Source organism: Euleptes europaea, chromosome 14 (assembly GCF_029931775.1).
Source record: "Euleptes europaea isolate rEulEur1 chromosome 14, rEulEur1.hap1, whole genome shotgun sequence".
Lineage (NCBI taxonomy): Eukaryota > Metazoa > Chordata > Lepidosauria > Squamata > Sphaerodactylidae > Euleptes > Euleptes europaea.
In genome coordinates this window covers 35,264,794-35,291,999 of record NC_079325.1, presented here as the reverse complement: position 1 = coordinate 35,291,999, position 27,206 = coordinate 35,264,794, and the positions used below count along the sequence as shown (strand labels likewise).

Genomic DNA, 27,206 nt, shown 5'->3' with positions numbered 1-27,206 from the left:
GTCTGCAGTCAGCCAGACACCCTTCAGCCAAATGAAAGAGATTTTTCAAAATACACTCAGATTAAGCTTTGGCCTGGGGTCACCCTGTGAATGACTGGTGTATGTCAGCACTACATGGCTCCTTCCTTGCTTAATTCTAGAAAACTTTCATTAAATGCAGTAACGTCAGGGAAGATTCAGGCATGTCCTAAACCTTGGCTTTAAAAGCAGTGTAGCAAGAAATAATTTGGTAGAAAAGCAAGCAAAAAACAAACATGACAATTTGGACCAATGGTGCATTTTTTCCCTTTCTGTCAAAGTTGCTCAACTTTGAGTCATTTTCAACAGTATTTGGCCAGCTTTTAAAACTGTTTAACATATTGACAAACTAAATGTCACATTTATCAAGGTCCCATATAATTAAAATATTTTCAAAGGAGGATTTGTGACATCAAGCCCAAGCAACATTTTTAAAAACTTGCTTTAACACCACCTTCCTATTACAGGAGCAGTCACATGTAACTACAATATTACTACTGCTCAAAAGGATGGTCGTAATGGCACCGAGAAACCTTGTTCAGTAAAAAACTGGTCCTGCATACAAGCCCCAAATGCCAGCTCCAACCAAGTGAGTTTTTTTAGAGTCAGAAAACAGAGGTTTATAATGAAAGTGCTGACAGTCACAGTCTTAACGATGGTAGCATGAATGACGCAATGTAATAATTAATCTTTTTTTTTAAAAAAAAAAAAACACCCTCTAAAAGTTCTGAGTATATAAAAGGAGCACTTCTTCCTTTATGGTTGCAAAGACCAAGCTAACTGGGAATATCATCCTCTGGGGCCCGCAGATGCTCCTTAAATGAGATTACTGTAAGAGTGATGTACTGTAATACAAGTCAGCTGTGACAAGCAGCCCTTTATAGACCACTCGGCTTCCTCCATTGCTGCATCACGCAATGTGTCCCCGGACTCCAATGTGCTTCTCCATTTACCGCCACATGACAAATGGGCAGCACTTGTAAAAGGCACAAAGAGGTCCGGGCCAGCCACGTAATGGTCACCACAGCTGTGCCAAACTGCTGGAGGGGGGCACGGCAGACCCCCAAGTTCATTAAACTGACCAGTAATGGATCTTTCAAAATGCGTCTGAGGAATTGGAACAGTAAAGGCTAAAATAAATAACTCGGCATGGAGGCTCATCTGAAATGGTGTTTGATAAATTATTTATAACTGAGGAGATTGTCTGCATTTAATTTTGGAGCTACTGGTAGCATCTTTAAAAGATGATTTATGTGTTGTAATGCCATTAAACTCTATATTGGCCCACTGCTGGCTATAAAGTCTACTGAGATTTAGAGAACGAGTTTTAAACTGTCACAGCAACATCATAGAACATAGAGACAGTATTAAATCTTTACTTTAAACCCGTTATCTGGAGAATTGCATTTTGTAGACACTCCAAAACTGATAGATTACTTCTCTCCAACTGCACTGGCAAGAGTCCCAAATAGCCCTCCCCTGGTAGAGAACTTTTCTACATTAGTCTTCCAGAGAGCTCCAGTCACTTAAGTGATTTGCAGACCAGGGAGAGCAGAGCACCCAAATTCAATTTCAAGTATTCTGCAAGGGAAGGGGCTGGTCAAGGATGTAGCAAATTTTCAATGATTTCTTACAAAAAGCTTTCAAGGCAGAACCACTTCACCTATGTTTCTGGACGGCTCAGACAATACTGTGAGTATTTGGGGTAAGCTACCCTATTAAAAACAGGGTGGGCACCTAACAATTAATTTTCACATATTTTATTTACTTCATTTATATCTAGACTCTCTCGCCAGTGGGGACCCAAAGCAGCTTACATCATTCTCCTCCATTTTATCCTCACATTGACCCTGTGCAGTGCTGGTTAAGCAGAGAGTATATAATTGGCCCAAAGTCACCCAGCATGCTTCTGTGGCAAAGTGGGGACTCAAGCCTGGGTGTCTCCGATCCGAGTCTGACACTCTAACCATGACACCACACTGTCTCTAGTGTACTAACAGTTATTGTGTGCCACTGGAAGCAAATCTAAGTACCCTAAAAGGGCACCTCCATGCTTAAAAGCAGTATCTGATTTGCTAGTAAATAGCTGTACCTTGCTAAAAATCCAATTTCTTCCCAAACTGTTCTTTGCAGTTCCAATGTGTACAAATATTTGTTCAACACCCTTTTTGTACCCAAAAAGCAAAATGCACAAATTACTTTGAGTATCTTAGACATGGGGGGGTGGAATGCTACTATCATAGTAAAAATCTATACAGAAGTATTGGGAGTTTGGGACCAGGCATGAAGGATACCAGGGCTTAAAGAAGGCTAATTAGACCTTGGAAGAGTAATCGGCAGACTTGATTGTGTAGAAATGTGGATCCGCCTGTCTTCTGGGAGAAATTTCATCAAGATCAATACATAACGGGAAGCAAAACTAAATCTACTGGGAAGCTCTGGAAGGGAGGTGACCCCACAACAGTCACTCCAAATCAAAAGAGTTTGACTGCTTCATGGTCCATATTTTCAGTCTGCCCCCCTCCAATTTTGGGGGGGGGGAATTTGCAAAGCGGAAAGGCTGGAAATCAGCCACATCATCTGGCACGTGCCTGTGAACCAAACACCATCTTTGGAATCAACAGGGAAATACAAACAAAGGCACCTTTCATTCTAATGCTCCACACTTCATACAGTGCAGTGGGAAGGGAATGACTACACTTCAGAAACTGTTTTGAAGCTCAAAGCTCAAACTGGTTAAAAGTGGCAAGATTTTTGCTTTGCTCCTACTTTGCTTTTGAGTGATCACACAGGAAATGTTAAAAATGTCTGAAAGAGTTATCAGCACTGTCCCTATTTGGGACAAGATCAGTGTGTATACCGCACTGTTTCTCTCATTCACCCACTATTAACGAAAAATGGTGGTCAAGCAACACATTTCTGAGGCTGTCTGAGACTAGACAGTCAGCGTGAGAATACTGCAAATACGCCAGACCTTCCTTCACTAAACAGGTCATTCCGTACTCAAAGTATTTTGAACCCAACAGGGTTGCTTTTGTTTCTGAGCCAGGTAGAGTCGCCAACTCCAGGTTCGGAAATTCCTGGATATCTGGAGGAGGTGTCTGCCCTCTGGACCTGCCATTTTCTCCAGGGGAATTGATCTCTGTGCTCTTGAGATAAACTGCAAGTCCAGAAGCACTCGCAGCCCCACCTGGACATAGGCAACTCTAGAACCAGATGAGGGAATATATCTCTCTGAAAGATGGGCTTGATATACTTGCACTGATTCAGCTCTGCCCACACCAAAACTGGTAATAAGCCTTACCATTTAAGTTTTTAAAATCTCAGAAAGGGGCATTCTACATGCTACATTATTACACAGGATAATGTTTGGGCTGTATTATGAACTGGAGGGTTTGGAAAGGCGCAGAAACTCAGTGCTATGTGAGTACACATTTTCAAGATGGCTGCTGCTTCGTGTTAACTGGTTAGATTGGCTCCTGCACAGTTTCCCACACGACTATGCATCTGTCTATACAGCCAGAGGCAATTAGATAAAAACACCCTCAAGCACATAGTGCAGATTGACACAGCTTGCAGCCTTCAGAGCTACAATGAAGAATTAACTTTGTTGATGCAACAGATTTCTCAGCAGCAAAATCAGGCTCTCCCCATCACCAAATTGCATCACTTGCAACTCCCTTTTTCTGCTTTCCAGTTAAGTCCTTCAGTAGCAGACAATAGATTAAAAGCATCAGAACAGTCCAAGTTTCTAATTTTGTGGCAACACAAAAAAATGGACCATGTGCTTCTTTGCTTCATACTTACATCTGGCAAAAGGTAGGGAGAGCAGGTGCCCTACCCACTCGGATTAATCTGTCAAAGCTCATGGCAGGGGGAGACTGTGTGGGCATGAGAAAGATGTACAAGCTTATGTGGACAGAAGAGCAAGCTGCTGTAGCATATCTTCCTATTATTTCCATAATGAAAGGCAAAAGCATTAGTGGCTTCTGCTGAAAGCTCCCTTTCTGGAAAACTGTGCAGTGCAACAGGCTGGTCTTTAGCAATAAGCTCTACCGTCATAGCACCATGACAATAAACACCTGTACTGGGACATCTATAGATACTTATCATCAAGGCACATTTTGGCCTAGTAAGCCTTCAAAGTTGTCTGCTATCTAAACTCAATATCTGTATATGAAATCTGGCTGAGGATACTGCAACAAGCCTGGCTATGGTATCTCCCAAGCAACTACTGGTTTATTGGCATTTGTATCCCTTCTTCTTCCAGAGTTCAGGGCAGTATACATATGACCCCCTCCATTCCCCCAATTTGGCCTCACAGCAACCCTAAAAGAAACCAACTGGCCCCAACTTCTCTACATGCTAAAGACAGAGAACATCAGCATGCCTGATACAGCCATGTACCCTAACTCGTAGGTATGTATTTCCAATCCCAGGGAAGGTTTTGGTGCACTGCTGCCTCAAGCAATGCTTAGAAAAGGAAACTATTCACTAGGAAGAAGCAGACTCCATCTATGACTGGAACTGCAAGGTATACAGAGTCATTTTTATTGCACCTGAAATTTGCCAGGATATGAAGCAAGCCAAGACTCTGTGTGTGTCTTCCTTGCCTTCAAGCATTTCAAAGGATTCAGCATTGCCTGATTTGTGTTGTTAACAAAAAAGAAGAAATGTAAGCTTACTAGAGCTTTGTTCTTTCCATTATCAGTAAAAGATCTATTTCTTAAAGCCTTCCACTGCAGCTGGCTGAACCTACGTTATTTTCCCGATGTATCAGTACATATGCCTGTAAGCCTGGCCTCCCCCTTCTCACTTCCTGAACCACAAGTACAATAAACCATGTTAATATTTCATACCAGTGTGAAATATGCCAGAGTATCAATTCAACATCTGTTGTCTTTAGGGTTCAGGAGTCCCACAGTGGCCCTTTCAATTTGTAATTGAGTTCTATACTGAATTAATCAGCAGTTTATCTTTTTCAGTTAAAAAAAATCTTCCCTACTAACCTGAATTAACATTAACAATTTATGCTGAGTTACCTGCCAAGATACAAAACATACAATTCCAGAACCACCATTCTGTAATGTCACCTTCTCCTATTTCATCCCTCACAGGAACAGCAGAAACCATTCCACTGGCTAAAACCTCACATCACAAAGGGGATGTGAGGAGGCTGCTTCCTGCTTTCAAATCACTACAAGCTAAACTCCAACTCCCAGGCACATTTAATCCATTACTAGTGTTTTTGTGATGTTGCCTGGATTTTCAGAGCAAAATAAACCAGACTTGTTTGATAGGGAAGAACAGACCAGATGAATACATCTGCAGTAAGAACCCCAGTTTCTCAAATCCAGTCTTCACTGTCTGTCCTCATCTCAGCTACAGTGATGTGGACAAGGACAGCAAGCCAAAAGAAAGAGGCAGTCTGTAGACGTATGCACCATATTGCAACAAGGGCCATGCTGCTAATGCTGACCTCTCTATTGGGTATTAAGATGTAGATGTTCATATTTTCCTATTTTCCTAACGGAAAATAAAATCAGTCTTGGGTGAAGGGAGGGGAACAGCCTATAAACCAGGGGTCCCCAGCATGACACTTGTGGGCACTGTGGGACCAGATGGGCCTCTTGTCCGGAAGGGCTTCTGACTGGCCACTGGAGATCCAATCGGCTGTAGAGATTAAAACAGCATTGTCTCAGTGATGGCTGCCACTTTCCTGGTGTATTTTTTAAAAATTACCCCTCTTCTCCCCTGCACTTCCTCTATGTGTGTAGCTCCGTCCTGTGGCAGCTAGTTTGTGGCTGGCTCCACCTCCTGTAGCAGCCATTTTGTGGCTGCACCCACCATCCCTGTGTCAGAACTGCAAAGGAACCCAGAGGCTCATAAGGGTTGGGGACCCCCCACTATACACTGTGTCGTTAAAGAATTCTGAGAAGTTTTAGTAAAATCTCTCTCCCCAAGTCCACGAAAAACATTTCTCAACCCCATCCAGCACTTCCAAGAGAGTCTCCTTGTTCTAATTCTCAGATGTATGAGTCAGTCTTCACTGTCCACAAAAAAAATTCAGCATCCAGAAAGAACTCTTGCTCATTGCAGAACAACCACACAAACCTGAATTGGGGGGGGATTCACTGCAATCCCACCACACCATCCCATTGTGGTGAAAATTGAAGCAATTTGGATTTGAACACTGACTCCTAAGAAACACATCAAAAATTATTACCTATCCTCCATATCTCATTTAAGAGTGAAAAGTGATCTCTAAACATCAGTAGCTTGTGAATATACCTGCCCACATTACCAGCCACAAGTTTTAAGTACTGCTAACTTTCTTCTGTAAATTCAGGAACGTGCTCAAAAAGTGTTCCTATTCAGCCACACAATGAATGAACTAAAATGTATAATCAAAATATCTTGGCATATTCTATGTTCTTTCAGATTATGCAGAGTGACATGCTTGGCTTGCCAAAGACAGACTAGAAATCACATCCTTAAATCAACCCCATGAGCAATTTCCTTATGGAGGACACAGCTGAAAAAAATAAAGATCAGCAGCCACTAGAAGATCTAAGTTATTAAAAGCATTTTATCATTAATCTCTGTAGTGTACAGTTATTTTAAGCAGCATTTTGGCATGGCGGTAGAAAGATTTAGATCAATCCCACTAATGGAAGGAAGCCAAATTAATATCCCAAACTATGTCAAGTATGTAAAAGGAACCGACAGGAGGAAAACACCTTTACATAGAAAACCAAGAGCAAATGTAGCCCTAGTGAGAATGTGTCTAGAAAGATGACCACAGTGCAGGCAGTGCAATGGGAACAAGAGCATCCATACTAAAGGACAGAGTGGCAATGCTCATTCACAGCCATCAACTGTCAGATACACAAACACTGGGCACCCATTTTGCAAAGGAGTCTAATTTTTGTAAGGCATTTGCTTAAGCTCTGCGTTCTGCCAAAGGGGATGCAAATGACTCAGGCAGCTCTCCAACTTAATGCTGATGGTCTCCCTTGATCTCCATTGTCTGCTGGCAAACCTCCCAGCAAGCGGCCACCTTGCTAAGGAGTCATTAAAACTCCGAGTGTCAGCTGGGGGGATTAGCCAGAAGACACCCACACCTGAGCCCGTGGCAGAGACATGGGCATTTTGATCAGCCCCACTAATGAAGCCGGCATTCATATGCAGCTTGTCACCGCTCCTGAGTGTCAGTCAGTCACACAAGCAGCCTAAATGAGACTGATGCTGCTGCTGTGCCTGACTAAGATTAAAATTTGGGCAGTTGTAAAATAAATAAATAAACAAACCAGCACACCATAGGGACTCTCCTATTGTCAGCAGTTAAAACAGATACTTGACCACATACAGTTATATTTTCCTTCGTTTCCCCGAACCAAATCCAACTAAGCCCCAGTTTCACACTCACAATGAATACCACCCACCAGATATTCCACGTGTCCAAAATGTCACCACAAATGTCCAATAGAGAACTCAGCCTGTTCCTTCCTGCTAAGAGATGAATTCTATTGCCACTTCTACTTAAGAAGGGGAGGGGAAAGACTGTCCCTTTCAGCCTGCCCCATAAACCTTGTGGGTAGGTGGCCTGATCACAGAACCCATAAACAACTGAGGTGTGAGGTAGAAAACTATCCAGTGCTTTTTTTCAACCTTCACAGAAAATGTTCCATTTCTAAAGAATCTTTATTTCATATAACTAACAGCCATGAATTGTCAATATAATATTAGGTAAACTTGGTAACTTCAATTAAGGTACTAATATATTTAAGGAACAAAGAATATGTCTTATTGATTTGTAAACTGGACAAGGAGGGAAGGGATAAAAGCATAATTAGGTATAATAATGCAAATTTTAAAAATAAAGTTATGAATTCACCTGACTGGCTGTACAGGTAAAATCGAAACCAAACCTAAAATGCTTATTTCTATGTCTCCTCTCAAAAGGTGGAATGGAATACTGTAATCACCAATCTGGTATGGAACTAACAAGTAATGCAAGCGAGGTGCCACCATGACCTCCACGGACAAAAGTTAAATTCTGCTGAAAAAGATGGTGGCCAAACATGGCCATGGCATACCAGGCACAGTTCTTTGGGTGCATTAAAATTACAATGGACTCCTAAGCAGAATTATACCTTTCTAAAACAACCGCCTTCAATGGACTTAAAAGGCTGCAATTCTGCTTAGGACTGCATAGCTAGTGCCTCAAGTTTTCACTGCCTTCAGGTTTTCCCTTAAATCTAAACAATGTAACAGACATACATGCTTTACATTCTTATAAATATTGTGCCAATAAAAATAATTTCAACATAAAGCTCTGAACATTTAAACAACACTTATTTTATTTTGCTAATCTAATGTTTCAGCTGAAATGTGTTGCTATTGGGGCATGGGCACTTTATATGTTATTTACAAAATCCAAGCCAAAATAAACATAAATCAGATCATGCTTTATTTATGGCAGTGGAATAATCTACAGAAACCAAATGACTCAGCTCAAACCCAACCCCCTTCTGACTATATATTACTCTTCCTACACACTTGACACTGAGAGACACTGTCCTTCAGTGTTACTCCTCTGAAGATGCCTGCCACAGCTGCTGCCGAAACATCAGGAAAGAAAATATCAAGACCACGGTTACACAGCCCGGATAACCTACAAGAACCAATGAACTCTGACTGTGAAAGCCTTCGACAATAATCTACAGAAAGTTTTCTAATTCATGTTATTCCAGGAAACCTGTAACACTGGGCAAAAGACCAAGGATTTGAGCTCTGCTGCACTGCTAATGTTTCCACACTGTCAGAGAGCCTATAACTGCACACAGCACATCTGCACCGGTGCCTCCATAAGAAGAACACGTTTTGAGGGAAGAATCATAGTTCAATGCGGAAAATTCTAAGTTGAATCTTTGGTGCCTCCAGCTAAAAGGATTTCAGGTCAGCTCTCTGCCTGGGACCTTGGAGAGCTACCAACTGCCTGAGTAGACAGCACTCAGCTAGATGTCAATGAATCTGGCACTGAACACTTCTCCTGAGAGAGGAGCAACTTGGAAACGTGCAGGGTGGTGTCAGCAGAAAGCTGAATAACCCAGGCTTTAATGCCCAGCACCGCCTCAGCTATCCCTCATGCCCCTCTTCCAATGCTCCAAATGCCACAAGCTGTTTACTGCATCCAACCTTTCCATTCCAAAACTCAAACAGCTACCAAAAACCAGATAAAACAATTTATGAAAATAAATCAACCACAAAACAGCAAAAATAAATCACAGCACATAAAAGCAAGGCTTCCCTATCAGGAGCAACTCTAAAGAAAAATCACCCAACTCCAAAGCTCTTCTAAATAGTCAGATCTCCACTGACTGCTGAACAGAGTACAATAGTAGGGCCAGGCAGGTCTCCCTTGGTAAGGCAAAGTTGGGTAATGGAGCTTCTCTCTCCCAGGGTCATAGCATCTAACCTAATATACTGAATGTTGTTCTAGGCTCTTTCTGAATGTAATACTCTTTCTAACAATAGGAATGATTAAACAATGCCTTCCAACAAGTATTTATACGGCAAACTAATACACAGCTAATTCCAGAATCATGGGAAACGAGCACTCCTCAGAGGCATTAAACTTTCCAATCAAGGTCCATAGGAACATTACAAAAATTGGATCACAAAAAGATGGGTCTCTGCTCAGCGGGTAAGGCCCAGAAGCTTCTTCCTAGATGGTTTGCCCCACATCTTCCTACTGGCCTTTGCAATCTGCCTCTTAAGAGGCCAATAAGATGTGAGACAAACTATTGGCCCCTACACTCTGCCTTCCTGCTGCCACCTCTGCCTCATTCTTGCTTGCTCCTTCAGACATTATCAGTGATAGTCTACCTCCTTGGCCTTGCTAGCAGGAAATCTGCCACATTTTCCAAGTCCAGTTCCAGAAAGCAGCTGTATTGGTTGTCATCCACTTCCATCTGCCCACATTTTTGTCTCTTGGTTTCCAGGCCTGTTAGGCATGGCAGTATTTGTCCCTTGCTATAGCGCGAGGTATGCAGATTACTAGGCACAGCCAGCCATTGAGAGCTTCCTCAAAGGCCCTGCTCTGTAAACCCTCACTTCCAGAAGCAATATCTTCTCTGTCAATGTTCCTCAATTCTGGGATTCTGTCCCTGCTACCATTTTCCTGTGGCTGAGTTCTGTTACATTTTAGGCACTAGATGAAGCCATTTTTAATTCTACAGGTGTTAACTGATGGTCAATTTTGCATTCTTTGTTCTGATTGTATGCTACTGTACTCTGCTTTGTTTTTTATTCTTAAAAGCTTATTGTATCAGTAACTGCTTTCTGTATTGCCTGTTCGGGGAGTTTACAATGTGACAGGCTTTAATAGTCAAGTCCCAGCCAACTTATGGTAGCCCCACAGAGTTTTCAAGGCACGTGATTAACCAGAGGTGATTTGCCATTGCCTTCCTCTGCAGGCTTCCTTGGTGGTCTCCTGTCCAAGTACCGACCTTGCTTGGCTTCCAAGATCTGATGAGATCAGGCAATACTATACCATTCCACATCCCTATACCTCTGGCTATTTACCATTTTTAAAAAAATATCTTTGATAATTCATAAAACTAACCAAATAAAATAAGCAACTATCACTCTTGTAAGCCTCCTTGCCAGTCTTTGCTTAGAGCTTTAAATAAATAACCACTCAACGGACTGAGATGACCATGGGCACTGGAGTAATGGCTGCTGATGTCATGATGCCACCCTTTCCTGGAGTACAGGCAGAAAGTGCTTGTAAGTAGCGGCATTTGGCAGGCTCCCTACTTCTACAAACCAGAATCACATTTTTATGAACCAGTATCAAATCTTAGACATTGGTCTGGTGTGAGAGTGGGAAATGTGGCAAGTCGCTTGGCATGTGGGTCTTCTCGCCCCTGTATCAAGCAGTGGACTCCACTAAAAGCAGAGATGGCTTTGCTCCAAGAACTCAATCACTAGGCATGCTGTTCTCTCATTTACATTACTTCAGACAAGTCTATAGGAGCAGGGCGCACATGAGCAACTGTACCTGTCTCACAGCAGTCGTATTCTCGTCCTCCTGTTTTGCGGCACCTATAGAGCTTTAGGGCAAAAGCTGTTGCCAACTTGGCAGTCTATAACTGCCCCTCCAGAGGCTGGCATCTATCTACCTGGAGGAGATTGGATAGAGATCGTCTCTCTGCACTGCAGCCCGTGAAAGGGATGTCACACTTGGCACTGACAATGCATGAGCTACCCAAAAACTCAAGACACACTAAGTCTAGGAGGGGGAAAAAATAGGCCCTGCTGGTGTGAAGCTGCCTCAGGCAGTGGTAGAAGCTCGAACAACTCATCTTCAAACAGCAGAAAGCCAGGGCTTGAGAAACCTGCAAAAATTGGCTAAGCCTGCAGTCTTCGTTTCTTTAAGTCGAACATCTTCAAAGTCTGCTATTCTCACTGTAGGGCACAGCAGCTGCCAGAGCAGGTTTGATCCTCCCAGCTTTTGGCAGCTCTCAACTTGAAATTCCAGCAAAAGAAATTTTTCAAGTTGCTATTATTGCCTGTCACTGATTTATAAATATTGTGCACTATGTGTTGTGGCATGGTTCTCTAGGGACACTGGCGCATGCCAAAAGCGTAACAGAATGAAAAAAAAACAACAGTTCCTAGCCTTCAAATAAATGCTAATGCCTTTAACTGCGCTCACACGATGCTTTTGGTGAACAGCTTCAGTAGTACAGAATATATATCAGAGGGGGGAAAGGCTGATTGTCTTTTCCAGCAGTATTCAGCTGCTACTTTCATTAAGCTCATTTAATTAGATTCCAGATGCTAATTTGCAAGTTGATACCAGAGGGTGCAGGATGGTTTGCCTTTGAATCATTTCTCTGTGATGTGATGGTCTTGCGGTACACCACTACCCTTTCAGAGCACCACCAAGATATTCTGACAATTAGTGCAAAAAGGAGCAGCATTAATCTTAATAGAAATTTTTTTTACTAATTTTCTACCCATTTTAATGACATGGGTCTGGAGAATTTTAAAGTTCTTTTCACCGCAACAGCAGTTGACAAATTCCATACATTACACTTTGGTACCTAGAGATTTGCCAAATATATAATTCAGCCCTTCCAAAAAGCAAATCTTTTATGCTTTTATGTAACCATGTATTGGAATAATGTCACTACAGAACTCTCAGCTAAAAGATATTCCAGTGTGCATAAGGCAAAAAAGTAGAAGTCCGCTTCCCCTTAAATTTAAAGATGAAAAACAAAAGCCATTGTCATAACATTTTTCCTACAAATGAACAGTATTCCAACCCTGCATATGCAAGTTTTAATTTTACCTTGGTTTTCTAAGTCCATCCCATTTTAGACCAGTTGGGACAGGCAAGGATTTTAAAAACTCAGTTGTCCAATTAAACCTTTTGTCTAACATGGGAGAGGGTGCCTCTCTGGCTGAAAGACAAAAGAAAAGGAATGGAGCAACAAACTAGAGGGACGAGCCTTCCCTTGGATTTCCCAAGACACACATAGTTGAGTTTTATGGCATTCTTCCAAAGTATTTGTGGCAGTGTATGCAACCAAGCAGAGCCCTTGGATGGAGTAAAGTGCAAGTCTAAACACAGCCAGTGCAATATAGGGAGTTGTGCTGATGCTGGGGTCACTAATGCTAGTTGAGGCAAACAGGGCAGCCCCTCTTTATTTTGTTCTTCTGTTCCTGATATATACCACAGGTGAATTTGGCTTTGCTTCCCCCCTTCTCAATACATTTGCTGATCTACCCCGCCCCCCTCCACAACAAGTTAATCACAGGAGCGATTAACTTCTTCTGAATGGGGGGGGGGGAGTAAGGGGAACAAGGTACCAGCATGATGGCTTTGTCTTGTTTATCTTTGAGGATCAAAGGATTTGGGGGAGACTGATTAGGATAAAGTCTGAGAATCCCCTAGTAAGATTATGAGAAATGCTATTTTTAAAATCTGACTAACTGAGACAATATGCAAATTTGCATGGGATTCTAACCTTAATGGCTAATTGTCCATTTCATCAGAACATATTCTGTTGTGTTCAAGAGTCCATAAATGCAATCACCAGCAGTAAGGTAGGTAGTAGGGCTCATCTCCAACCTGATACCAGAGTTCACTACTTCCCGAGCACTTTTAAAGTCTAGCATGTCAGACAAGACCCTCCTTGTCTCCAGAGAAGGTAGGGCTCTCCCTGACTTCAGAGATTGTGTGCCTCCTTGACTTGTGGGAAGGGCAGATTCTGGTCTATTACTAAGAGTACAATTGACACTACAGTAAGTTCAAACTGCTGCTTTAGGGTATGCACAAGGATCATTCAGTTATATAGAAAAAATAAAAACCTAAAGGCATGTATCCTACTTCAGGCCAGAAGAAATTGCTCTAGTCTAACTGGCTCTTCTGTTGGAGAAAGAGCCACTTAAGTTGGAAGAAGGCTGCAAACTTTGCTCGCTGGAGTGGTAGGATACATGCTTTTTACTTAGCACAATTTGTAATTGGTGGCAGTTATATGGGGCCCCACATATGTACATATAGTCAATCTATGGGCTGTCAAGGCTGTTGTGCTGCAAACCAATCATGTTAGATGAGCTAAATGGGGGATATGAAGCATGGACAAACCCCAGTGCTTGTGTATGGTCCAGGCTTGTACATGATGTATCTGCCTCCTTTTCCTAGCATTATTTATTTAAATTATTTATTTAAATTTGAGTAGGAAAGTTTTCCCACTCAACAAAAGAACTTAAGATCCCTAATCCAATTCATGCCCCCATATCCTACAGTAGGGCCCACTATGCTATAAACCACCCCATCCACCTATACAATGACTTGCCAGCTCAATCCTATGATACCCCATATTGTTTTATTAACAACACTGTTCAGGAACAAACAACTTGCTCTCTCCCAGATACATGTTTAATTCAATGAATTATTAAAACAGATGTAGGATCACAGGCAAGCCACACAAATAAGGCTACATACAGGTAAAGAACAGAAATGCCTTCCCCAACATATTGCTTCCCTTCTTTCTTGCTGTGTTTTCAGCTACAGAAATAGATCATTGAAAGGATCAGGACAGAGGCTTGACCTTGCTTTAAAACTAAGCCGCACATCCTTCTCAGAACTAAATATCACATGATACTGCTGTCACAATTATGCAAAGACACAGTGGCAGGAGTTGGGGGGGGATTACCTCCATGTCCGGCTTGAAATTGTCTTCAAAAACTGCCATAGCTGCCAAAGCGCCAGAACCTGAAATCAGCAGAGAAACCATTTATTTCCGTTTTACTGCAATGGCATCTAAATGCATTCTTTCACAAAAAGAAAAAGGAAACACAAAACAGTGTGCCACATCCATAAAAACGGGATCTTTAAAAATGCTCATCTTCATTTTTCTACTGACCGTCTGAGTGTCCCTTTCTGAGAGCATCATCACTTATTTCAGATGGCATCCTTCTTGCCTGCATTTATAACCACCTAACTCTGAAATAGCAGCTTGAGTATTAGACCCTTAGATACCACTTGTATTTGCAAAATTCCTAGCAGCAGAATTATGAAGCAAAAGATGTCTGGCCAGAAACCAAGATAAACATGCCAGGGGTTGGGACCTGTGTTCCCTGAACCACAACACCCTCCACAACCACGCCACATAGCACACTGCTTTTGAATCTGAAGGGACTTTAAAAAGGAAATTGTAATAGGATATTAAGGGAGCTGGGCTTGTTGTCTGTTGAACAATCTCACCAAGCATTAGATTTTGCCCCCCGCCCTTTAAAAAAAAAGGAATAGCTATTTTTTAATCTATAATTGTATGACGCCACTACTGTCCAGTCAGAGGCTTTGAGGCTGAGGTAGGCTAAAAGTTTAAATATATTTAGTGGATGGGAAGGAATAGACTTTTAATGAATTAGTTCAATGTATTCACCGTGGCATTGAAGATGTTCCAGCAATACTAAGAAAGCTTTTGGATGCTACCTCCTAGTTATTCGTTTTCTTCATCTACATTAAACCAGATTATTACATCGCATTCATTTTGGTATTGTTCCTACTGTCTGCTCTGAACAGTAAAGCAGACAAAGTGGCAGATGTGAAAAACACAAGGATTTATTCATACCTGATACATATCAGATTATCTCAAGGATAGTTCTGCAAGAGCCCCTTTTCACCCAACCAAATCACAGGCATCACAAGCACATCCTACAAGTGGAGTTTTAAGAAGGAGCTGCATACCATTTGTATTTTTAAACTTGCTTTGTTCAGAATGGGATCTTCTTTGCATACAGACACCATGATGTCTCTATGCAGCCTAGCCCGTATTGCAGCCTAGCCCGTATTTCAGGCCACTCTACTTTTGGAGATTGAACAAAGTTACCGACAATTTTTTATGCCAATTAGGAGATTTTTTGGCATTTATTACTTTTTAACTTGTTTTGCATACCACTATCTATTTAGCTGGGTCACCCAGAAAGCCATATTTTCCATTTAAAATGATTTGTGTACATCGCTTGACCACCTCAATGGTTCAGCAGAAGAAAAAGGCAGCGATTAAACAGTTTCAAATGAGGCATCCTGCTGATTTTATCAAGTCTGCTGAATGTATAATGAAAAGGGAGAAGCTGACAGTGACACTGCTGAGAAAATAGACTACCTTATCTGAACCATTTAAGGAGGTCCAATTATAGATCAAGTTTAAAGGGTAGAAGCAGCAGATTTACAGACACAAATCAATGAACATGGTAATCCCAGTGAATGTGACAGATACTCCTGTTATGGAATATTGCTGTGGTTGAGGATCATTACCTTTACAGTACCAAATACATCACATTTATAAGTAGTGGGGTGCTCAAAGCATCCTCTTATACTCCAGGCAATGGCTATTCATTTCAGCCTCAGCACCACATATGGCTCCATTTTCAAAAAGCTACATCTGAGAACAAAAAAGGAAAACTTTCTAAGGGGCTGACACGATATTCACAGAATGTGTAAACAGCCCAAAATAGCTGCACTAAACCACAAGAGAAGTCAAAATGAAGCTGTGCCCTGGATACTCTTTATGAAGCAAACACTGCTTTCAACAAAAATACATTTATTGTTGAGGGGCACAGGGCTGCCGTCTTCTAGACAAGATGGAGCCTTGACTAGAAATGCTGAAGGTGACAGAGCCGACATAACAGAACAGGTGGCAGCTCTTGGCACTCATTTTCCTAGTGTATGAATGCGTTATGATGGGGACGGAGGATTGCAGATAATGTAAGGATGTGTACATGGGCTGTCAGTTTGCAGAGGCCCTGCCTGCCAAATGTGGAAAGCCAGATTTTGCCCTCATCACATACTGAACGCAAGCAAAATGGAACAGCTAAATTTCGATATGGAAAGTAAGGTCAAATAATGTAACTGAGATAGGGGCAAACTGCCACTTGTGCCTGGTCATTCCAATATCTACTGTTCTCAAAGTCTTTTCGATTACAGCCCAATCACTTAACATCTACTATTAAGTTCCATAAGAGTGTAAACAGGGAACAGTTGGGGGGAGGATGTATCTCCCATCCCAAATGTTCCCTTGGAGCAGAGGACGTGACGTTTTCCCTGCAGCTCTTGCAGACTATTTTCTCCTATACAGTTAATCAGCAGCCAGCCTCCTTCTGCAAAACTCCACCCTGTTTTCCTTTTGGGGTAGGGAGGGGCAAACAGGTATAGCACTGAACTAGCACTTCTTAAATATTTTATTTATTTTTAAAGGGAAAATAGTCAAAAACCAGCAACTAAATAAAATTAAAGAAAAAATATACACACACACGGCTCTGGGGCTTATCTGACTGCTAACAAAATGACGTGTAGGTTGGTGAACACAGCAGTTGTAATTATATTAACCTCTCAGCCCAGAACTAGACAGTCAAATGACAAGTTCGGCATGGGCAGCACAGCTCCCACGCCCCTTTCCAAAAACTCCAATGAATCGCTCAGCAGCTGCCTTGCTCTGTTCAGTATTGCGAATCCTCAGCACGCAGAAGCCCATCCGTGTGTGCAAGCATAATACTGCCCAGGCACTGATTAAGACACCTTCAGCTCACACGGGGTTCACTGCATGCGTTGGAGTCACAGGGTATGGCCCGGATTGGCTAAATGGGGGCACACAAGTGCTAACTGGTAATTGAATTAACAACATCCTAGAAATCACTCTGCATGCACCTGAAAACTGTTTTCTTCATCAGACCATGGGGGGGGGGGGTGTCTTTATGCACTCAATGCCTTGGAGAGCTACACCCGTGTATTTTTTTAATCTGTGTCCAAGGTTAAATAGGAATTGAGATTTCAATACCTAAATTAGCATCTGTACAGTGTTTCTTTTTAGCAAAAACAAACAAACCAGTGCACATCTTCAGAACCCAAGGACCTGTTTGCTGCCACTGCTACCTCTGCCTGCCACGTTGGAGAATGTGTAGCGTGAAGAGAGTAACATTTAGATTTCTCTAATCCATCAGTGTCAGCAGTCCCTGACAGGGCACTTATTCACAAATGCTCATTGTTATTCAATTTGCTGTTCATCCTACGAAGAAACCCAGTGCTCTCCACAGACCCATCGATCGGCATCATTTTTCACTCTGGTTCCTGGCTGAGAGGCCTGGTCTCTTGGTGGCATCGCCTGTGCAGCAGACAGACATTGCCAATGCATGAAGAGCTGATTTATGAATATGAAACAACACTGGTGCCAAGAGATCAGACTCAGCCACTAGAGACCACCGGAATGCATCTTGCTGCTTCCCAAGTCTGAACTGCAGACTTCAAGTGCTTTAATTTTATGCACGCATTTCATTATACAGCCATGGCCAGAAGCTTTTCTAGACAAGCCAGCAATCAGACAATCTTGCATCGTTTGCTGAAATCCACATTTGTCCTTTGTCAGCATAAACACTTTGATGTTTTCACTCCTGAGTAAGCACTGAGTATGTTTAAACTTCTTCTGAGGGAGGACACTGCTTTATGTTCAGACACAAGATTCTGGATTTCTATTTTCTTTACCTATTGTGAGCAATTACAGACAGATCTTCCTGCTTTATGCCCATTGTTCCTAATATATAGCTTGCAATAAAAGGAACATGGGAGGAGAAATTAACATTCTGTAAGGAGAAATGTGGGGAAATTGGTATTTTTTTAAAGTTCAGATGATTTTGTGGCATTTGCAGAATTTTACATCTCATCAGATATCAGCAAACTAAACATTTGCACCTCTGCTATGATGGCTAAGCATTTTGAGAATCAGGTCAGTACAGCAGCTAAAGTAAAAAAAAATTAAGACAAGGAAGATCTGTTTGAACCTCTGTTCAGCTGAATCAGACACTCGTTGTATGATGGGGAATGTTTGCTGCCCTGAACTTCTTAGGAAGGGATGAGAAAATAATAGTAGTAATTAACAGAAATGCCATTTTGGACAACCAACAGAATGGGCATGACAGTAAATAGCTTTCCAATGACCCACCAAAGGTTTCATTTCAAACATATGCTAATATTTTGGCATATTAGAGATCAATCAGCCTGTCCAGGACTCCCAAGAAGCCTAAGCAGTATTATTTAAGAGGATGGCGCTGATCTTAATATGTCCCTCCGTCTAGAGAAAACTGGATTATTATTCCTTGTTAGGCATTCACATTTGTACTGGTTTTCAGAGAAGAGGGCTGAGCTTCAGAGTATTGGGTTTTAGTAAGTCTGATTTTATTGCACATTATTTTAGCCAGTTACTTACTGCAAGCCTTATGGAATAGATAACTACGAATTTTTTATCAGAACTACATCTTCTTCCTGCATCTGGCCCTTTAAATTTAAACATGACAACTAGAAGCTTTACAGTTTCTTTAAAAGGCAAATAGAAGTTGTCCATATGGTTGACCGGATTTGTACAAGATGCTCCGTGGCATACCAACAGTACAGCTGTGAGGGTCTCTGTCTTTGTGTCTCTGCTTTCCATCACCTGCGGTGTTATCAGTGAACTCGTAAAAGCAGTTCACACCTTCTGGTTTCAGGCGCCAGGCCTGATGGCCCATGTATCTTCCCCCCCGCTGTTCTTCCTGCCAGTACTCCCTCAGGCCGGTGCGGCCTTGGAAGTGTGATAGCCGCACCAGACTTCCTGGGATCCGTCTGATGTTTTGTATTATGCCAAGCTTGTAACTTCCCATAACAATAAGTGTGAACCCCAGTGCCCCAGTGCCCTGGAGTCAATATATTCTGTAAACCCGTATAGCCCCTCACTTGCAACTTTCTACCTGTGCCTGTCTCATCTCCTGAAGGCTTCAATAAATCTATTGTTTCTGTATCAACGTCTGAGCAACTGATTTGGAGAAGCAAACTCAGAGAGGGGGATCTCTCACATTAAGTTGCAAGTCCTTGCCTCTCGGACTGCAGCTGTACCGCTTTGGACAGAATGTCAGCCGACGAGGACACCACCCCTAACCCCGATACCCCCAAGGAACCGGACGAGCCGGAGAAGCCGGACCCGAAGGAGGAGGGAGCCAAGCCAAAGAAACCGAAGGGTCGCGCCCCCGACCAAGATCGGGACGAACGTCCCCGGGGGCTTACTTATTGGCTGGACTCTCCCAAGGGCTGGTCGCTCTCGCGGACTGCGGCGAAGGATCGCCGGTTGGCCTTCCCCAGCACGGGACTCGAAGGGGACCCGGCCCGCAAAGAGGCCCTCATGGAGGAAGAACGAAAGCAGTGGCAGGAAGACCGCCGGGCTATGCAGGAGCAGATGGAGACCATGCAACGCGTAATGGGTGAGATGGCCACGACCCTAGATGCGCTGAAGTTGCAACCTCCAGCCGGTGCTCCTCCAGACGGGGCGCCGGTAGTTCCGCCCGCAACCCCTGCCCCCCCGGCCCGTCGGGACCTGAAAGTCACGTATGACGGGTCGGGAGACCAGTTGACCTTTTTTATGGTCCAAGTAGACATTTTTATGCGGGAACAAGGCCGAACCTTCGTTTCTGAGGAGTCCCGGGTGCAGTACGTGGCTTCCTTACTGCAAGGGGAGGCGGCTGCCTGGATGGTGTTGCAGTATGAACTCCGCTCGCCGGTGCTGCGAACCCTGGACGAGTTCATGGTAGCACTCCGAAACCGTTTTGAGGACCCGACTCTGGGTGAGCGGGCTAAAGCCTCCCTGATGCAACTGCGCCAAGGGACTAAGTCGGTGGCGCAGTATGCAAGTGAGTTCCAGTCACTGGCTAGCCGAATTCTGGACTGGAGTGAAGCTACCTTGGTACAATGTTTCAGGGAGGGTCTCAACCCAGACCTCCAACATTGGGCCTTCATGCAAGGGAACCCCCCGGATGTGGAAGGTTGGGTTCGCCATGCTGCTGACATCGAGAATCGCAAACAACTCCTGAACTTGTCCAAGCAACGGCTTGGGCGAGACCCCAGGCCCCGAGGTGACCGTGGCCGGGAACTCCGGCAAGGGGGTGGCGGGGGTCTCTCGGCCGCGGAACGCCGCAAGCGGTTCGAGGCCGGCGTCTGCCTGATCTGCGGGGGAAAGGGTCACTTTGCATCGCAATGCCCCTCTCGCTCAGGCCGTCCGACCCCCCCCCGCCAAACCCAGGCCGAGCCGACGAAACCGGCCGCCGACAGCCAGCCTCGCCGCAGAAGTGGACCACTGAGCCGGCGCTCCGGCGCACCCTCCGCTCTCCACGCGCGCCCCCAGGATGGGGCATCCGACTCTACGGTCCCATCGGGGTCCCGGATTACAAATACCGTCTTTGATTCGGACGGCTCCCCGGAAGCCACCACCCCGTCCCCCTCTTCCAGCGAGGAGGAAGAGTGGGAACAGCCGGCAAAAAACGCCGTCGGTCTGCTGTAGAGGGGGCTCCGCAGCAGACCGTCCCTATCGTTGTGCAAGGAGCTCCACCGATGGTAAGCGCCCAAGAAGACAATGTATTTGTGCGTGTTCATCTGTCCCTACCCAAAGGGGGTCCCCCGTTAGAGGTCCCCGCGTTGGTCGACTCGGGGTGTGCCCGCACCATGATAAATGAGGAAACTGCCAAGAAGTTGGGTGTCCGACGCAAGCGGCTTCCGGGACCCCTCCGTTTTTCCCAAATGGACGGGAGTGACTTTAAGCGGGGCCCTGTGACCCACAGAACTGCAGCCGTGATTATGTCCGTGGGGGAACATTGGGAACGGTTGTATTTCACCATCGCCCCTATTGTAACCCCTGTGGTGTTAGGGATGAACTGGTTAAGGGGACACAATCCCTCCATTGATTGGGTTAAACGGGTGCTTTCCTTCCCCGAAAACCCCTGTGGGTTGCATGACAAGGAACGGGTACTCAGAACTCCAGCCGCCGCACTGGTAGGGTCCCCCGCCCCAGTCTCTCCTCAATTACCCTCTGAGTACTCGCAGTTTACTGATGTTTTCGATGTTAGAGAGTGCGACGAACTGCCTCCCCACAGAGAAACGGACTGTGCCATCGAGATTGTAGGGGAAGGCAAACTGTCTAAGGGAAAGGTTTACCCCATGAGCCCTAGTGAAAAGACTGTATTGCGAGACTATCTGGATGTCAATCTGGCGAGGGGTTTCATACGCCCCTCCAAGGCTCCTTATTCAGCCCCAGCTTTCTTTGTAAAGAAAAAGACGGGAGATTTAAGACTGTGTATTGACTTTCGCAGACTGAACGCAGTCACCCAGTCTAATGCTTACCCCCTCCCTCTTATTCCTGACCTTCTAGCACAATTAAAGGAGGGCCGAATCTTCACCAAACTGGACTTGGTAGAAGCCTACCACCGCATTCGCATCAAAGAAGGAGACGAACCCAAAACGGCCTTTTCCAGTTGTTTTGGGATGTTTGAGTACCTGGTCATGCCGTTCGGACTTTCGGGGGCTCCGAGTGTCTTTATGCAATTAATTAATGAAGTTTTGCATGATTTACTGTTTCGGGGGGTGGTGGTATTTCTCGATGACATTCTTATTTACTCTGAGACCATGGAAGAACATGTGCGCCTAGTGCGAGAAGTGCTCCAGCGGCTGCGGGAGCACAAACTGTATGCTAAGGTGTCCAAGTGTGAATTCCACCAGCCTTCTATCACATTTCTGGGGTATGTGATTTCCCACCAAGGGTTGGAAATGGACCCCGCCAAGGTCCAGGCGGTGCGGGACTGGGAAACCCCCACTACCCGCCGCCAACTTCAACAGTTTTTGGGGTTTGCCAACTTTTACCGGAATTTCATTCCCAACTTTGCCCAAGTTGCGCTTCCCCTCACTGCCCTGTTGCGTACCAAGGACAGGGGGGCTAGCGCCGCACTCCCCTCAGCCCGTCTGCAATGGTCTCCCCAGTGCCAGCAAGCTTTTGAACGTTTAAAGCTACTTTTTTCATCCGAACCCGTTTTGGCTCACCCGGATTGCACCAAGCCCTTCGTGGTGCAGGTGGATGCCTCGGATGTAGCCATGGGCGGGGCCCTATTGCAGAGGGATGAGGGGGGACGGTTGAGGCCATGCGCCTACTTCTCCAAGAAGTTTTCCCAGTCCGAAATCAACTGGGCCATTTGGGAGAAGGAGGCAGCAGCGGTCAAACATGCCCTTACCATATGGAGACACTTCTTAGAGGGGGCCGAGCTGCCGTTCGAAGTGTGCACAGATCACAAGAATCTTGAGGCTCTCAAGGGAGCTAGAAAACTCAATGCCAAACAAATTCGGTGGGCCCAATTTTTTGCAAAATTCCGGTTCACCCTCAAACATGTCCCTGGCAAAGAAAATGCCCTAGCTGATGCTTTGTCACGACTTCCCCAGTATCGCAACGATTTCGATCGCCCCGTCGACTCCCTGTTCACTCCCGAACAGCGAGGGGAAGTCCCTGGCTTGGCCGTCACCACCCGATCCCAAGCCCGCCAACCGGAGACCCCCCCTACGCTCAAAGGTATCCCGGAAGCATTCCAACAGCGACTCCGGGACGCCTCCTTACAGGAGGAGGAGCACCATCTCCTCCCCACTGGCTTGGAACGAACCAACACTTGGTGGGTGCAAGGGGGGAAACTATATGTCCCATCTTCCCTTCGCAAAGAAGTATTGGGACTTGTACATGGGGCCAGGCTAGCGGGTCATTTTGGTTTCATAAAAACGCTTCACCTGGTTCGAAGGCAATTCTGGTGGCCCGGTATGAGATCTGATGTAGAGTTGTATGTGCGCAGCTGCCCCACCTGCGCCACAGCCAAGAAACGGATGGGAAAACCCCCGGGGCTTCTCAAACCGCTTGAGAACCCCTCCCGTCCCTGGGAAGTCATCGCCATGGATTTTATCACCGACCTACCTCCAAGTCGGGGGAAAACGGTTCTCTGGGTTATCACAGACCTCTTTTCCAAACAGGTTCATTTCGTTCCATGTGCAAGTCTTCCTTCAGCCCAGGGCTTAGCTAAACTGTTCATCACGCACGTCCTCAGGCTACACTCGATCCCGAGGAAGGTCCTCTCCGACCGGGGGGTCCAGTTTGTTGCCAAATTCTGGCGGGCTTTCCTAAAGTTAATGGGAGTGGAGGAACAGGGCCTTTCTTCCGCCTATCACCCCCAAACGGATGGTCAAACGGAACGAGTAAATGCGGTAGTAGAATGTTATTTGCGTTGCTACGTAAATTTCCACCAGGACGACTGGGTCGACCTGCTGCCATTTGCCGAATATGCGTACAACAATGCGCCTCATTCCTCTACCGGCTTTAGTCCCTTCCAAGTTATATACGGGACGGATTTTGGCCCTTTCGGTTCTGCCCCCGTCTCGCCAGAACTCCAGTCTACCCCTGATCTTCAGGAGTGGATTCAGGTGGTTAAATCCACCTGGCCATGGTTGCTCAAAAATCTGGAAAGGGCAAAAAGCAAGTACAAGGAACAAGCAGACAAACACCGGTCTCCGGGATGGGAACTCAAGGTGGGGGAGCAAGTCTATCTGTCCACCAAAAACCTCCGCTCTCTTCGCCCCTGCAAAAAACTGAGCGACCGTTATGTAGGACCTTTCCCCATTACCAGAGTAATCAACGAGGTTACCGTGGAACTGAGTCTCCCTAAGACTCTCAAGGGAGTTCATCCAGTCTTCCATATAAGCCTCCTCAAACCTTATGTAGCAGCTCCCCAGTTCCACCCCCCTCCTGCTCATGAGATTCCTACCGTAGTAGGAGGGGATACCCATTTGGAAATATCCAAGGTTTTAGATTCCAAATGGAAGAAAGGGAAACTGTTTTACTTTGTTCGCTGGAAAAACCTTGGCTCCGCTCATGACGAATGGGTGGCCGCACCCCACATGGCAGCTCCTCGCTTGGTCCGAGAATTCCACCTCGCTTATCCCGATAAGCCTCGTCCTCTCGGAGGGGGGCCTTAAGGGGGGCAGAATGTGAGGGTCTCTGTCTTTGTGTCTCTGCTTTCCATCACCTGCGGTGTTATCAGTGAACTCGTAAAAGCAGTTCACACCTTCTGGTTTCAGGCGCCAGGCCTGATGGCCCATGTATCTTCCCCCCCGCTGTTCTTCCTGCCAGTACTCCCTCAGGCCGGTGCGGCCTTGGAAGTGTGATAGCCGCACCAGACTTCCTGGGATCCGTCTGATGTTTTGTATTATGCCAAGCTTGTAACTTCCCATAACAATAAGTGTGAACCCCAGTGCCCCAGTGCCCTGGAGTCAATATATTCTGTAAACCCGTATAGCCCCTCACTTGCAACTTTCTACCTGTGCCTGTCTCATCTCCTGAAGGCTTCAATAAATCTATTGTTTCTGTATCAACGTCTGAGCAACTGATTTGGAGAAGCAAACTCAGAGAGGGGGATCTCTCACAACAGCTTTGGAAAAGGCTTACATCTAAACTGTAAGCATGCTTCCTTTGAAGTAAATCCTACTGACTTCAATGGGATTTATTCCAAAGTGTGCCAAGATTGAGGCCTTATTTTTTAAATAAGAAACAAACTGTTATGTACAGTATTTATTAACACTGCTAGTTTCCCTTGGCTTAGATGCCTGTTTGCATCTTAGCAGAGCAGACCTTACTAGAAAAAAATTATTTTACTGGGTTCAGTAAACAATATTCACACTATAGCCATGCTTTAGAGTATCAAACAGTGTCAAAAGATGCCTGGTATAAAGCAGATGAGAAGAGTCCTTTCGTTCACTTACTATGTATACATACAACAAGGTAATATATAGTTTAGTTATCCAATCATTTATAAGTTTCAGGACGCATTTATAAATATTAATCCAATTTCATATTTTATGTTAATTCATATAAGAGCTTAGAGGATTATTACATCATAAATCCTATAACAGCATTTTTAAAAATAGATTTTATGCACAGAGTAAATAATTTACTACTTTGTGGAGTACCATGGCACCATCTATTGGCCTAAAAAAGCCTTTTCTCCCCGTTGGGTCTGAATATATTATACAAACCTGCTTACATATGCATGCAACTCCCCTCCCTTAGCATGTGTGTGAAAAAGCATTTTTTTTTAAAGTCCTCATACCTCTTGTATGACTAACAAGAAATTTTTGGTTTTGACAGAAAGATTTCTATGATTGGTTGTATCCTGTTTTCCTACTTACACTTATTTCTAAATAAATTCAGCAATACCATTTGGCATTGCTAAACAAAGTTGTTATTTCTGTGCATACAAGAGGTAACAGCTTTACAGCAAACTGCTGCTGAGAGAACAGCGAACTCAAATTGATCAGAGTTCAGCCAAACAATTTTTAGCAAACATTCATACTATCACCAATTTACTTGTTCTTGAAATTCTTGCAGTGCTTTGTAATCGGTGAAAAGCTCTCATTCATAGAAAAAATATTCTCACACGTTTTCAGTCAGTTAACCTTTCAGACTTTCAATCAGGTACTTCTGTTTAACAAGTAACAAAACAAGCAAGTAGAAGTCCCAAGAAGCTCCACCAGACAGCTAACTTATTTTTGTAGTTTCAGCCAATAAATCAGCCATGGTGCTGATTTAAAAAATCTGAAGGACCCATTTAACCAAAGGGTGGGGTGGCATTTCAGATCCTTCGTGTTTCTTTTTTTCCCTTCATTGTTCTGATGAAGAATTGCTATCTTGGGATATGTTTCAGCACTGAAGCTATATCCTGGAAACCAAGTTTCCTTTTCCACCAAGTGCAGGGAAGCTGGATTTCTTTCAATGAATTGGAATTTACCCACAAATTAATTTATTATAAGGAAGCAAGAAAGCTGATCAAACAACCATGGTTTTACTTTGAGGTTCTATAAAACTAGTTGGGGGGGGGGGAACAAATGTGGCAATGAGGAAATGCAAGTGAAATGCTGTGGGTTTCCACTAGTAGGCAGTGTGGTTGCCACATTCTAAGATATGAAAGATTGCTCACCCATTGTGACGTATGGCAACTTGTCTGTAGATCCATGGGGATAGATGCTGTAGAGGTGGGGCCCAGTGACATCAACCCCACCGAGAACCAGGGCAGCACCTATATAACCTTGATACCTGGCAAGGGAAAAAAAATGATATCATGACAACACTAGGAATTTTCCTATTTTAAAACCTTCGAAGTTGCCCCTGGGGACTTCTGCAGGCACACTGACTTGCAAAATGCCCAAATGCATGTCTCGCTATACTGTATTTACTGAATGGAGGCAACAACAGCTGTGTTGCAGGTATTCAGCATCACACAGTCCGGGCACAGGGGAGTTACCTGAAGAGCATCTGCTTGAGCATCCGGTTGGCAGTGACCACTCTTGGAAGCCGCCCTGTTGAGAGCAAGTGGAGTTCCATGTTGGAAGAGATCAGTTGAGTTGTCATTTCCGTGTCTGCAGCAGTCCCAGCTCCACAACAGCTGTAACCAAATCGAACACAATTTTGTAAGCTAGCAGTTTGTTTAAAACACTCTTGTACCATTTGCCACGTCGAAGGAATTGGAGAAAACTAGGAAGACTGGCCCGTTTAAACAGGCAATAATTTTCAAAAGAAGGTGCTGAGATCACTGCACAATGTAAGTAGTATCAGCTTCAGGTGGCTGACGTTTAAATGGCTACATTTCATATTTATGTGTGTGTGCCGTCAAGTCACAGCTGACTTATGGCAACCCTGCAGGGTTCTCAAGGCAAGTGACGTTTGGCGGAGGTTTGCCATTGCCTGCCTCCACATGGGCTGAGGAGTTCTGAGAACTGTGACTGTCCCAAGGATACT

General features: G+C 44.5%; 1 protein-coding gene across 1 annotated transcript in view; it reads right to left on the bottom strand.

Moving 5' to 3' along the window:
• Positions 1–27,206, bottom strand: part of PSMB7 (proteasome 20S subunit beta 7) — a 34,869-nt gene that overhangs the window by 5,040 nt on the left and 2,623 nt on the right. Inside the window, exons 4-6 of the mRNA XM_056860214.1 lie at positions 26,713–26,853; positions 26,389–26,504; positions 14,253–14,311 (exon numbers count right to left, since the gene is read on the bottom strand). Of these exons, the coding sequence (XP_056716192.1) occupies positions 14,253–14,311; positions 26,389–26,504; positions 26,713–26,853 (316 nt within the window). The remainder of the gene's footprint in view (positions 1–14,252; positions 14,312–26,388; positions 26,505–26,712; positions 26,854–27,206) is intronic.